We start from the raw sequence: 13,121 nt of genomic DNA on the forward strand, positions 1-13,121 counted from the left end.
ATTTAAAAAAGGGAGTCAACTATCAGGAAGAAAAAAACAGATTGTAAGAGATTTTGCAGTTATATCCAAAAGGACAGTAGCTAAAATGTTGACCCCTTAGAGGCAGAGGTAGGAGGAATGAGGAAATGGCAGAAACAATGAAATATTTTGTATTTGTCTTCACAGTAGAAGACACCAATTACATGTCAGAAATATAGGGTAATCAAAGGGTTACTAAGAGTGGGGAACTTAAAGTAATTCTCAAAAGGGAAAAGGTATTGGAGAAACTTAAGGGAATAAAATCTGACAAATCTGCAGGAGCTAATGGCCCACATCTTAGGGGTCCAAAAGAGGTAGCAGTCGAGATAATGGATGTACCGGTTATGATTTTCCAAAATCCCTACATTCTAGAACAGTCTCAGTAGATTGGAAGTAAGTAAATGTAACACTGTAAATCAAGAAAGGATGGAGAGAAAAAAAATAAGGAATGATAGGCCAGTTAGCCTTGCATCAGTCATAGGAAAATTAAGGAAGTCAAGAATGCACTTAGAAAATCATAGTATAAGATGACAAAGTCAACATGGCCTTACCAAAGGGAAATAGTTCTGGTCAAATTTATTGGGTTTTTTTGAGGATGTAACTAGTAAGGTAGATGAAGGGAGTTTGCAGATATACAATGCTTTGATTTCCAAGGCATTTGATAAGGTGCTGCACAAAAGGTTAATACATAAGATAAGGGCTCTTAGAGTTGAGTAATATATTAGCATGAAAGGAGTATAGGTTAACAGACAGGAATTGGTGAGTAGGGGTAAACAGGGAATTTTCAAGTTGTCAGGCTGTAATTAGTGGAGTTTCACAAAGATCAGTGCTGGGGCCTCAGCTATTTACAATCCATATTAATTACTTAGATGAACAGACAAAGTAATTTATCCAGGTTTCATACAGAGCTAGCTAGGACAGTAAGCTATCAGGAGGAAACAAAAAGACTGCAAACAGACAGACAGATTAAGTGAGTGGGCAAAATATAGCAGATGGACTTTAATATGGGTAATTGTGAAGTTATTCACTTTGGGAGTCAGAACAGTAAAGCAGAATATTTTTAAAAGGCAATTAACCTCTGAATGTTGATGCTCAGAAGGATTTGGATGTACAGAAACTTAGCATGCAGGTACAACAATTAGGAAGGCATTTTAGCCTTTATTGCAAGGGGTTTGGAGTGCAGGAATACAGAAATCTTGCTACAATTGTTTGGGACAGGAGGAATGTGTGCAGTTTTGGTCTCCATATCTAAGGAAGGCTATACTTGCATTGGAGGTGGTACAACAAAAGCTCATTCGATTAGTCCTTGGGATGAGAGGGTTGTCATATAATAAGAGGCTGAGTAAATTGGGTCTATATTCGCTGGAGTTTAGAAGAATGAGAAGTGGTCCCATTGAAACATACAAGATTCTGAAGGAGCTTGACAGGGTAGACACTGGGGAATCTAGAACACGGGTGTCCTGTCTCAGGATAAGGAATCAATCATTTAGGATTGGGATGAGGAGGGTTGTGAATCTTTGGAATTTTCTACCAAGGAGGTTGTGGACGCTCATTTGTGAATATACTTAAGGCAGAGATGGATACATTGTTGGTTGCTCATGGAATCAAGGGATGTGGGGAGCGGGCAGGAAAGTGGAGTTGAAGCAAATGATGAGCTATGTTTGCATTGAATTGCAGACCAGGCTCAAGGGGCTGTATGGTCTACATCTGCTCCTACTTCTTTTGTTTTTATGTTGTTATTTGAATGGGTGGCACTGTGAAGTCCAAAATGCATAAGTGAAGTGTTGGTAATCTTCTAAAAAGAGAATCAGCGGTATCTATAAAAGATAGTTGTGTTACCATCCTGGAGAAATAGCAGCATCCCACAGTCAAGGCTGAATTGGAGGAAATGCACACACGACTGCAACTAATCAGCTTAGGATCAAGTGAAAAAGCACTGTTTCCTTTGTGGAAAGCATACTGAAGTGTTATACAAGGGTTTCAAAGGAATACACACTTTGCTTGGGTTGGAATTTGTTTTATGGTGCAGTTACTAAAATGAAAGTAACACCTGTCTTGATCCAACATGCTGTGTCACTATACTAGCCGGCTTCAGTTGTCTGTCTCTTTCAAAAATCTAATAACAATGACATTATATTTTGAATATGAAACGCCATGGTCATTCAAATGCATTTGACTTGACCAAATATCCACTATCCTCTGAATGATGGTGACAGAGCACTTCCATCTGGAAAAAATTTTTTTTAAATTGATCACCCGTGTTGCTCTTCTTGAAGTCAATTTGATACAATTTTATTTAATGGGTTTGAATTGAAGCTGTGCCAACAGAACTAACCTCCTTTCCAGCATATGGTTACTTTAGTAAGGCACTTTTTCACCATAAAAATTAACTATGTGCATTGCTTCTCCAAACAGCTGTAGCATTGGATTAAAGTTCCAGTTTCATTTTGGGATTATGCTCTATATGTGGAAAAAACATATAGGCATAAAACATATATAACTAGATAATCAATTGTTTTGACAAGTAACATTCTGATCAGCTGCCCTGATCGTTTTAGCCAGTGTGCATGCCCTGTTGCATGAATGCTGGAACCACTCAGTTGCTATATACAGAAAAATCCTGTGTTATTAAGTTCTAAATGATTTTAATATTTGGCAGCACTGCAGCAAAGTCTAATACAAGATGGATGTGTCTGGAAAGCACCAGATGGAATCAAAGGTCTCTTTTCAAACAAACACAGAATACAATAAATACTTCCAGGTATGGAGTAAGATGTCAATTTTGTGACACTGATGGAACTGAAAATCTGCACATAATTTTTCCTCTGTCTTCTGTATTACAGACGTACGATTGCATGTGAACTGAAGAACAATACAGTTAATGTGCACATTTAGTGGTGAAAATATAATCCTTGTGCTCCCTGCCAAGGATTACATTTGTATAGGCAACTAAAAACAGACTGCATTTTCCTAGTACAAGTCCCCAAATCACAACAATCCCATACCCGTTGTAAAGATATGAATAAAAAGTTATTGGTTTTTACAACAATTATCCATATTAAAAAATGCAACTAAAATACGTGTATACAAAAGCTTAAAATGTGCATGCAAATCTTTGACGTCCACAATAAACTTTCTCGCTGCTTTCAAGTAAGAGATTTAACGATGATACATTAGCATTGAAGGAAACATTAAAACTCATCTACAGCACTTGTGATCAATAGTCTTAATCAGCAGCTCATTTCAAACTGGGGTCTTCTTATTGGTCTTTGACTTAGCACAGCTTATGCTGTGTTTCTAAGGACGGGAACAAAACAGTGATATAAAACATATTTCAAACATCAATTTAATGGAATAACTTTTACGATACGCATACTGTTAGCAGCAACAAATACCTCAGCCATCATTTCCCAGAAATGTTAGTGGCTGAAATCCCAGAAAATGACAAGTATAATTAAACCCTTATCAAAGCTGTTGTCCGGAATAGAGGTGGAAGGGCCAGATTTCTCAGAACATGAAACTTTCCCCACTTTTGTACCATCATGGTGGTCAACTATATATGGAAACATTCAAACCACAAGAAAATACTTCCAGATGAATTAGCTATGACTGAGCACTGTTTTCTTTTACAGTAAACTGATGATAACCATTGAGGCACCAAAGTAGGATATCAAACTCGCATATAAACATATTGGTCTATAATTTGCTGTGGCAGGGCATCTAATGACATCTGTTGTTTGTTAAAACTTGCCTTCGCATGTTTAGGTTTTTAATTTTTTTTACATGGTAAGTTGACGAAAGTGTGAGCTAATAAAGTCACCGTGAGAGAAACTGGGTATCTGGGATCTGAGTAAGCCGGCCAAGCAACTGTGCATCTCTTTAACCATGCAGACTGAAGAACTGTGAAATTTGTTATTGTTGGTCCCTTGAAATAAGGATGATGTCAGCCAGGCTTCAGGACTTTTTGTGTCCTCAGGTGACTCAGGCCGATCCTTCAGCCACAGGTCTTTGGACAGAGAGGACAAGAGTTGCTCTGAGGAAGGGGAGTTCTCGAGCCAGGGTTCTGCTCTCTCTCCTTCCGCTTTCATTACTTCTCTGCAGCAGAGTTTAAATGGTCAGTTTCCGACTGTGTTGCGGCTTGTTGGGTGAGTTGCTGCCACATGGCATGGTTTGGGGCAGGTTCCTCGCATATATCAATGTCAATTTGTCCCCTTTTCAATGAGGCCTTCAGTGTGTCCTCAAAAAGTTTTCTCTTTCCTCCTTGAGATCAGGTGCCATCCTTAAGTTATGGAAAAATGGATCTTTTGGAAGTTGATTATTTGACACACAAATGCAGTGTCCAGGCCAGCGAAACTGATTTCACATGACCAAAGTTGCAGTGCTGGGGGAATTGGCTTCGGTGAGGATACTGGAGTTTGTTCACATGTCTTTACACTTGACTTTGAATATTCTGTGAAGACATCGCTGGTGGAAATTCTCCAGTGCCCAGAGATGCCTTTGGTACATGACCCAAGTCTCGCTCCCATATAGAAGGGGGGTGACAACAAAAGCATTGTAGATTAAAGCCTTTGTCCTGTTCGATCTCTGTCGTCAAAGACTCTGTTGTACAATTTTTGGAAGGCTGTGCTGGAAAAGCTGATTCTGTGCTGGATCTTCTTTTTGCTGGTAACCTTTCAGAAAGGTTGCTGCCAATATATGGGAACAGTGCAAGGACTGACAAAGAAGTGTCCACTAGAGTGGGTGCACTCAATGTCAACTCAGGTCCAGAAAGATAAACAAAGGGGAAATGGATTAAGCAAAACAGAAAGGAAAAGTAAAAAAAAAAAATTGAAAACTTTATATTTTTAAATACTCCAATAATTAAAATCTGAAGGAATGAGACTCCACACTTGTAATAGTTAATTTTTAATGCAAGCGGAGTTGATTGGCAGTAATTAACACTTACCACAGGGTAACGGTACTAAGGGTAAACTTAAAATGACTTAACATTCTGTGACAAGTTTAGTTCTTATCTACCACACAAATACAGAAACTTCATGCCATTCAATAATTCAATGGTTAGGCAGAGAGCAGAATGCCATATCCATGAAGCTAATGGTAGAGCGGTGCAACTCGGACAGCAACTTCTGGAATTTTGAGTTCAATCACACCTGAAGTTGTTGTACCATTTGAAAATGAATAAAGATGACCACCATTAATGTCACTGTTATTTTGACAGAAAAATTCGAGACATTAATAATTGAAATCTGAAACAATTTGGCCCATCTAATCCATTCTTTCCAAGAGCCCATGAATTACACTATCATGGCAGAGGATGAAATTGACAGATGCCCAAGATAAAATTGCCTTGAATCATCTGGACAATACAGCAGTTCGGATCTAAAAATAAATCTAGAAATGGAAATTAAAAACTAAAATTGCATCACAAAGCAAGACAGTTTACCAATCTATTGTTTGAATCTTCTCCAGCACGGTATTGCAAAAGTAGCTAATTTTATGATTCATGTTTTAGAAGTTTAACTTTTAGTTTGGGAATTGAAATTTCAACAGAGACCCTGGTAAGATTGCAGTTGTCCCCACTGGAGATATAATTTTATTATGTGGTTCCCAGAATCAAAGGGATGTTTTGGAAGGTAAAGTTAATTAGTTTAAATCTCTATCTGGGACATCCGGGGTGCCACGTTGCACCAGGGGTGTTTTCTGATTTTGGAGTCACTAAACAAGAAAGCAGTGAGGCCCATCCTTAAGCTAGGGTGTCCACAATTATGAGGTGCTTGAGAAGAATTGGAGGGTTGCCTAGCAGGATGCTACTGGAAGGGCCCTAAGTAATCTCATACCTCAGAAAATAACAGGGGCACTGGGAAGAATCAAATTGAATTCCTGAGAGTGGTGACACACCTTGGATTGGTCCCAGGAGAAGTGAAGGAACCCTCAAGATCCTGTAAAGTCTAGGGGAACTCTTGAATGGAAATAAAAGTAGAACAAGAGTGTAATGTTGAGAGTTTTGGGTTTAAAGATAAGGATTTACAAAATATAGTGTTGTGTTGATAGTACTTGCTTTGTTTAACTCAAACAATAAAAGGTTTTTGTTTAAAATGCGAAACCTTGTGATGTAATTTTTTTCAGTTGATAAGTGGGAGTTTGAATTTCTTTTTTATGGTCTCCCCTGAGATCATAATAATAGAATCTGCACATTCATAACACTATAACCTATTTGGATACAGTTATATAAAATCCATCCTGTGCTGGTTTTGAATGTGTCCCTGGAGCATGCCAGAATGGAAAAATTAGAAAAGGGTGTTGCCTGAGATTGCTGATTTCCAATGAAATATATACTTATCCATAATTAAAGAGGACTTCCTAATTGAATTATGTTCTCTCAACATATAAAACACCATGTTCATATAAAAGGAACTGCAAAATAATAGCAACAACCACTGAATTTACCTTTGGAGAATTACCTCCCGTTCTCTTCTGTCTATTACGTTCATGGATATTTTCAGCAATCTCTTGTGCTAGATGGCAGGTGGAATCATATTTCATTAACCTGCAGAACACAGGAAAAAGATTATTAAAAATATCCAAACATGAATAAGACTAAAATGCTTATATTGTGATATTTGAATACATTTACTTAGATTACATCAAACATTTGTTCATTACTTATTTGGCAGCCCCCTTGCCAGTCAGAGGCTGTAGTTTTGAGTCCCAATCCAGAACTTATAAGCACTTCCAGTCCCATACAGCACTAGGAGACTGCTACAGAGTTGTTGGTGCTGTCACTCAGATGACATGTCAAATCCAGTCCCCACCTGCCTGTTTCTGCGGTTCAAGCGGATGGAACTACCAGAATATGGCTCTACCAGAAGAGCAATGAGTTCTTCCAGTGTCCTGGCCAATTTACAAGACCAAAACAAGTTAACTGATCATTTGTCTCCTTGTTGTTCATGGGATCTTGCTGTGTTTAAATCAGCAATGCCAATTCAGAATATGGCCACTGCTTTCAGGCACTTGTGAGATGTGATCTTTCAAGGTGCAGAATATTCTGCAAATTATTCTCTGAAATGCCCTACCAGATGAAATGTCACCATGTTCAGGAAAAAAACATTTCATCAATTTTCTAATTGTTTGGATAGCTTCACACAGCAGCATAAATCATGCTGGATTACAGCGTTACTGAACGTGTGATGTCATTGTGACAAAAACGAACCTTTGTCTACAATTTAGCTTGCTACAGCCTGCTTTAATTCTGTCTTGATCCTTAAAAGCAATTATCTAATTGGAGCATCTAAACCAGAGAAACAATTTCTTAACCCAGTTAAACAGCAGAGATCATAAAAAATACATATTTAAGAGGCATTATAATTTTAGTTTTAGTACTGGAATTGTAAACTATTAATTTTCTATTGTACAAGCCAATAGAGTTGAACAACTACTGTAAATCTATGTCATAGTTCTGCTATTATTTATTTGACCCATTACTGTTTAATAAAGCTGTTTGGAAGTTAAAGCCAAAACAAGGTCTAATGTAATGTTTTCCTGCTGCTTTTGAAGATAAATAAGATTCCTTGGAGGCACAGAAACACTACGCCAGTGAGAAACAATCTATAAAAGAGTTCTCGATTCATTATTCTGGGTATGCTACAATATTGTTGCCTAAATAAAGGTTGAATGGTTTTAATAATAAGAAACACAGAAACCAAAAATATCTAGAATAGAAAGCAGAAATGAACACAAACATTTAACAGCCACCAAGGTTAAAATGAAAAGTAAGCGACATGGCATTCTCACTCAACAGTTCACGTAGTTTATCTGCAATGCAGGCATGATTTTGAGATTCTACAATGTTTGTCAGTATTTTTAATGCTCTTCATAGGCAGTATAGACAAAATAGTAAACATCCAAGGGTGATTAATGGACTAAAATCTGATCTAGGAGCTCAGATGGCAGCAACAATTTATAATTGCCATATTGACCTTGTGGAGGTTAAAAACTTTGAAATTATGGTGCTTTTTAAATGATGCTAGCTGACAAATGTGCTGTACGTTATTTTTTATACAAGTCGGTTTATTATTTTGTATCAGATGATGTCATAAAACATTGGTCACGAACAAGAATGTTATGCTGATATTATTTGGGGCACTGATTTATCGACATTGCAGAGGGAAGAAACTCAGTCTAGAGGCAATTTGGAGAGTAATACAGAGATTGGAAGCACCATAGAGAAGAGCTCTGGTAGCATTTAGACAGGTTCTGTGAGTTGGAATGACGGGGAGAGGACACCTGTAGCTTGTGAGGAATGATGCCGAGGTTGAGGAAAATACATGCCTGGGGAGGAATCACTAGACATGCAGGAATGTGGCAGCACAGCACAGAGGGTTTCTGGGGAGGAGGAAACAAGCAGCATTGTGGGGGAGCCCAGGAACATTGGAATGACTCCAATCTGGGAGACCGTTGCAGACGGTGGCAGGTGGCGGCTGTGGGCGAACACTTAGGCCCCTTTCTGACTATTAGGGTGCTCCCATGTGTCACTATCCCCTCTGACCCACTGATATTCCATTTTAGGCTTTCAGTCAGCCATCCATCGCTTTCAAGCTCCTGCCTTTACATTTCTGTTTTAAATTACTTTGTACATCATCAATGTTTGCCAACTTCTGCATTCTTTAATAAACAGATATTCATCACATAATAAGTTTGGACCTTCATCATGTATGCATTTTCAAATTTTAAAACAAAATAATCTCATTCCAAGAGATAAAGACTGAGAGAAATGGAAAAACTCAGCAGATCTGGCAGCATCTTTGAAAAGAGAAACAGAGTTAACACTTGGAGTCAAATTTGACTATTCCTTAGTTCCGAAGAAGAGTTATATTGAACTCGAAACATTAACTCTGATTTTTCTCTCCACAAATACTGCCAGACATACTGAATTTTTCCAGCACTTTGTTTTGATTTCAGATTTCCACCATCTGCTGTATTTTGCTTTTTGTGTCTCATTCTAAGAGGTTATTTTGAATTGAGTCAAAATGAAAATAGAAGAGGGCCCTATCATCATCCATATGGATAATAGCCAGCCAAGAGAAACCTAATAATTTAAATTCAGTGATTCCAATTACGTTTAAATCATGTGAAAAATAAAGTTAAATCCACTTCATTGTTTTCATTGAAAAAAAATATTTTATTTTTAATTTGTATCTGGGACATGCGTGATGCTGGCCTTCCCTAGTTGCCTAACAAGCATGGGGGTTTTTAAAATTAAAGGTGTTGCCAGGCTGAAAACCAATGTAGATCAGTGAGCACAGTCAGCAATCCACTCCAAACAAAGCCACCTAAAACTGATTGGCCATTCACTTCTTTGCTGGCTATGAAATATTTCTGGCACAATCACATCGCTATAACAAGACTCACAACGTTTCTAAAGTTATTCACTGAGTGAAGCACATTAAACATTCAAAAAAATGTGCTGTTTATAAATAGAAACACTAGGATTTTATATAACAAAAGAACAGGTGAAGGATGTCCAAAATTATAAGAATAATAGTGGCAAAATTAGTCGATCTCTGCTTGGGATCAAACGCTGAATAGCAACCTGTACAGTGGCAGATATGTTAACAAGTTAATGTTGGGTGTATACTACAATTATCAGAAGAAGACATAAGGATGTAAAATTCCCAGCAGTAGTGAAAGTTGTAGACATTTTAAATAGGCTCTAAAGTTGCTTTGCCTGACTGTAGGTCAAAGAACAACGAGTTAAAAACAAATTTCAGGCTGATGTCAGGGTGTTTTTCTTCGTGTGGTAATGAACTCAAGTCATGAACTTCTGGGTAAAATGCTGGAGCAAAAGCTGTGGGAGAAACAATTAAATTTTGTGACAGGGAGTCAAGCGATGCTTCTCAATTATGATGGGAGCTAAAAACCTTCATCATCAATATTTATCTTATGTACAGAGGGCTTTTACCACCATTGCCGATGCTGCCTCTTGCTTTCATTAACACCCCAGTGAGAACAAGAAAAAAAGAGCACTTCCAAATCCCTCAGCCTGGTGGGCAGTGCACAGTAAAGGCAAAGGCATGAAAATAAAAAGACAGGTAAAACAAAATAAGAGAAAAGAAAGTATATTAATGGTATCCGACCTGTCCTTAAACCCATACATCTGTACAAATTGCAACTTGGATAACAGAAAATCTCACATCTCAAAGTTCACAGCTGTGATAAGTATCCATCAAAAGATGTATGCATACAAGTAATCTCTGTAAAACTAGACACACAATGTACGACATTTCATGCATGCACATACTGCACTTTATGCTTCCCTAATAAGGGATGAGTTACACAGGCCGTTCACTAATTATATATATTATACATATATGCTGCAGATAAGAAATCTGTCACACATGGCATAGAATTTGCATATATTTAGCGCCTTTAATGAAGCAAACACACCAAGGCACTTCACAGGAGTATTAGCAAAACAAAATTTGACACAGAGGCAGATAAGGGGCTATGTGGGCAGGTAATCAAAAGCCTGGCCAAAGAGGTGGGTTTTAAGCAGCAGCTTAAAGTGCAGTAAAAAGGAGAGATTTAGGGAGGGAATTCCAGAGCTTAGGTGTAGGCAGCTGAAGGAAAGGCAGCCAAGGGTGGGACCATTAAAATCAGAGATACACAAGAGGCCAGAATTGGAGGAGGGCAGGTGTCTTGCAGAGTTGTAGGTTACAGAAATACAAAGAGGTGAGGTCAAAGAAGGATTTGAAAAGAAGGCCGGGAATTTTAAAAATCGAGGCGTTGCTTAACCTGGGGCCAACGTAGGTCAACGAGCACTCTATATATCCCTTGCAAAGGATCTGTCCCAACTTGGCGCCTTATAGATCCCTTATAAAAGAATGTCACATTCACATCAGACTGTAAATTTCCCTACAAAAGAATATCTCACACACCCTGCACCTTAAATATCCCTTATCAAAGGATATCACACACATCCTACACTGTAAATATCCCTTATAAAAGGATATCACACACCACCCTGCACTGTAAATATCCCTTTTATAAAGGGTACCTTATACATCCTGCACTGTAAATACCCCTTATAAAGGATATCACACACACCCTGCACTGTAAATACACCTTATAAAGGATATCACACCCTGCACTGTAAATACACCTTATAAAGGATATCACACCCTGCGCTGTAAATACCCCTTATAAAAGATATCACACCCTGCACTGTAAATACCCCTTATAAAGGATATCACACCCTGCACTGTAAATACCCCTTATAAAGGATATCGCACACACCCTGCACTGTAAATACCCCTTATAAAGGATATCGCACACACCCTGCACTGTAAATACCCCTTATAAAGGATATCACACCCTGCACTGTAAGTACCCCTTATAAAGGATATCACACCCTGCACTGTAAATACCCCTTATAAAGGATATCACACCCTGCACTGTAAATACCCCTTATAAAGGATATCACACCCTGCACTGTAAATACCCCTTATAAAGGATATCACACCCTGCACTGTAAATACCCCTTATAAAGGATATCACACCCTGCACTGTAAATACCCCTTATAAAGGATATCACACCCTGCACTGTAAATACCCCTTATAAAGGATATCACACCCTGCACTGTAAATACCCCTTATAAAGGATATCACACCCTGCACTGTAAATACCCCTTATAAAGGATCTCACACCCTGCACTGTAAATACCCCTTATAAAGGATATCACACCCTGCACTGTAAATACCCCTTATAAAGGATATCTCTCTCTCTCTCTCACCCCGCACGGGCCTATTGCACAAACCCTGAACCCGGTCATTGCCCATAACGGGGACTGGACTCATTCAATCGCGGACAAAGTGAACCCGGACCTAATATAAAAGCGGCTCTGACCTCCCTCCCCACCCCTTTTTACCCCTTTAATGCCCCTCCACCCTCACCAGGGCTCTCGAGCCATTGCTCTGTTCCTGTTTTTCTCCGCTTCCTGTTGTGTGTCCGGCTCTCATTTCGGATCTGACTGCTACAAGTTTCCGGAACATTGGTTCCGACCGAGACGTTAATTCCGCCTGAACTGATCATCGCGGAATATTCCCCAATCTCTCAAACAAGCAGCAACCGCGGTCTGTTTCCCCCCAGTGGAGGGTGTTAATCAGAGCTGAGACCTATTGGGTTACCGTGATTTCCCTTTTTTTAAAATAACATAAATTACAAGCTAATAATTCAAATTTTCAAACAGTTTCTAATGTATCGACTTGGCTTCCAAACTGATACCTAAACATGATGTCAAAATGAAAGCAAAATACTGGGGATGCTGGAAATCTGAAACAAAAACAGAAAATGCTGGAAAAAACTCAGCAGGTCTGACAGCATCTGGGGAGAGAGAAACACAGAGAGTTAACATTTCCAGTCCAGAGCTAAAGGGAAGTAATGAAATATATACTGTTTGGGGGGGTGGAGCAGGTGAAACTGGTTAGAAAGCCAGTGATAAGTGGGGGCAAAGGAGAGATTGACAAAGATGCCATGAACAAAAGGACAAAGGAGTGTTAATGATAGTGGTGCTGTCTAAAGGAGGTGCTGGTGGTGGCATTAAGGCCAGAAAGCAGAATGTGGTAATAGCCGGACAAGGGTAAGCACCCTGGAAAGAACATGAACAAGTGACAGATGGCCCTTGTGGGGATGGGGTGGGGTTGGGGTAAGGGATGGTGGTGGGAAATAAGATTGAAAATAGGATAAAAGGTTGGGATAAAACAATGAATAAAAATGAAAAATAATTTTAAAAATGAGTGGATAAAAAATAAAAATTTAAAAGTGAAGATGAATATTGAAAAAGGGGATGAGGATGGAGGAGAGAGTTCCTGGTCTGAAGTTGTTGAACTCAATGCTAAGTCCGGAAGGCTGTAAAGTGCCTAATCGGAAGATGAGGTGCTGTTCCTCCAATTTGCGTTGGGCTTCACTGGAACATTGCAGCAGGCCAAGGACAGACATGTGGGCATGAGAGCAGCATGGGGTGTTGAAATGGCAAGCGACAGGAAGGTCTGGGTCATGTTTGCAGGCAGACTGAAGGTGTTTCGCAAAACAGTCACCCAGTCTGCAT

The 13,121-nt window shown here is 39.0% G+C and overlaps 1 protein-coding gene across 5 annotated transcripts in view; it reads right to left on the minus strand.

The window, feature by feature from the left end:
* Positions 1 to 12,049, minus strand: part of stx8 (syntaxin 8) — a 178,755-nt gene extending 166,706 nt beyond the window's left edge. For 4 of the 5 annotated variants that reach the window (XM_078570944.1, XM_078570941.1, XM_078570945.1 and 1 more), the window contains exons 1-2: positions 11,968 to 12,049; positions 6,466 to 6,565 (exon numbers count right to left, since the gene is read on the minus strand). In XM_078570944.1, the coding sequence (XP_078427070.1) occupies positions 6,466 to 6,565; positions 11,968 to 11,984 (117 nt within the window). In that variant the 5' untranslated portion in view covers positions 11,985 to 12,049. Of the gene's footprint in view, positions 1 to 6,465; positions 6,566 to 11,807; positions 11,939 to 11,967 lie in introns of those variants that run through there. The other variant, XM_078570943.1, reaches the window with a different exon arrangement.
* Positions 12,050 to 13,121: the final 1,072 nt, after the last annotated feature.

Source organism: Cetorhinus maximus, chromosome 24, assembly GCF_964194155.1.
Source record: "Cetorhinus maximus chromosome 24, sCetMax3.hap1.1, whole genome shotgun sequence".
Lineage (NCBI taxonomy): Eukaryota > Metazoa > Chordata > Chondrichthyes > Lamniformes > Cetorhinidae > Cetorhinus > Cetorhinus maximus.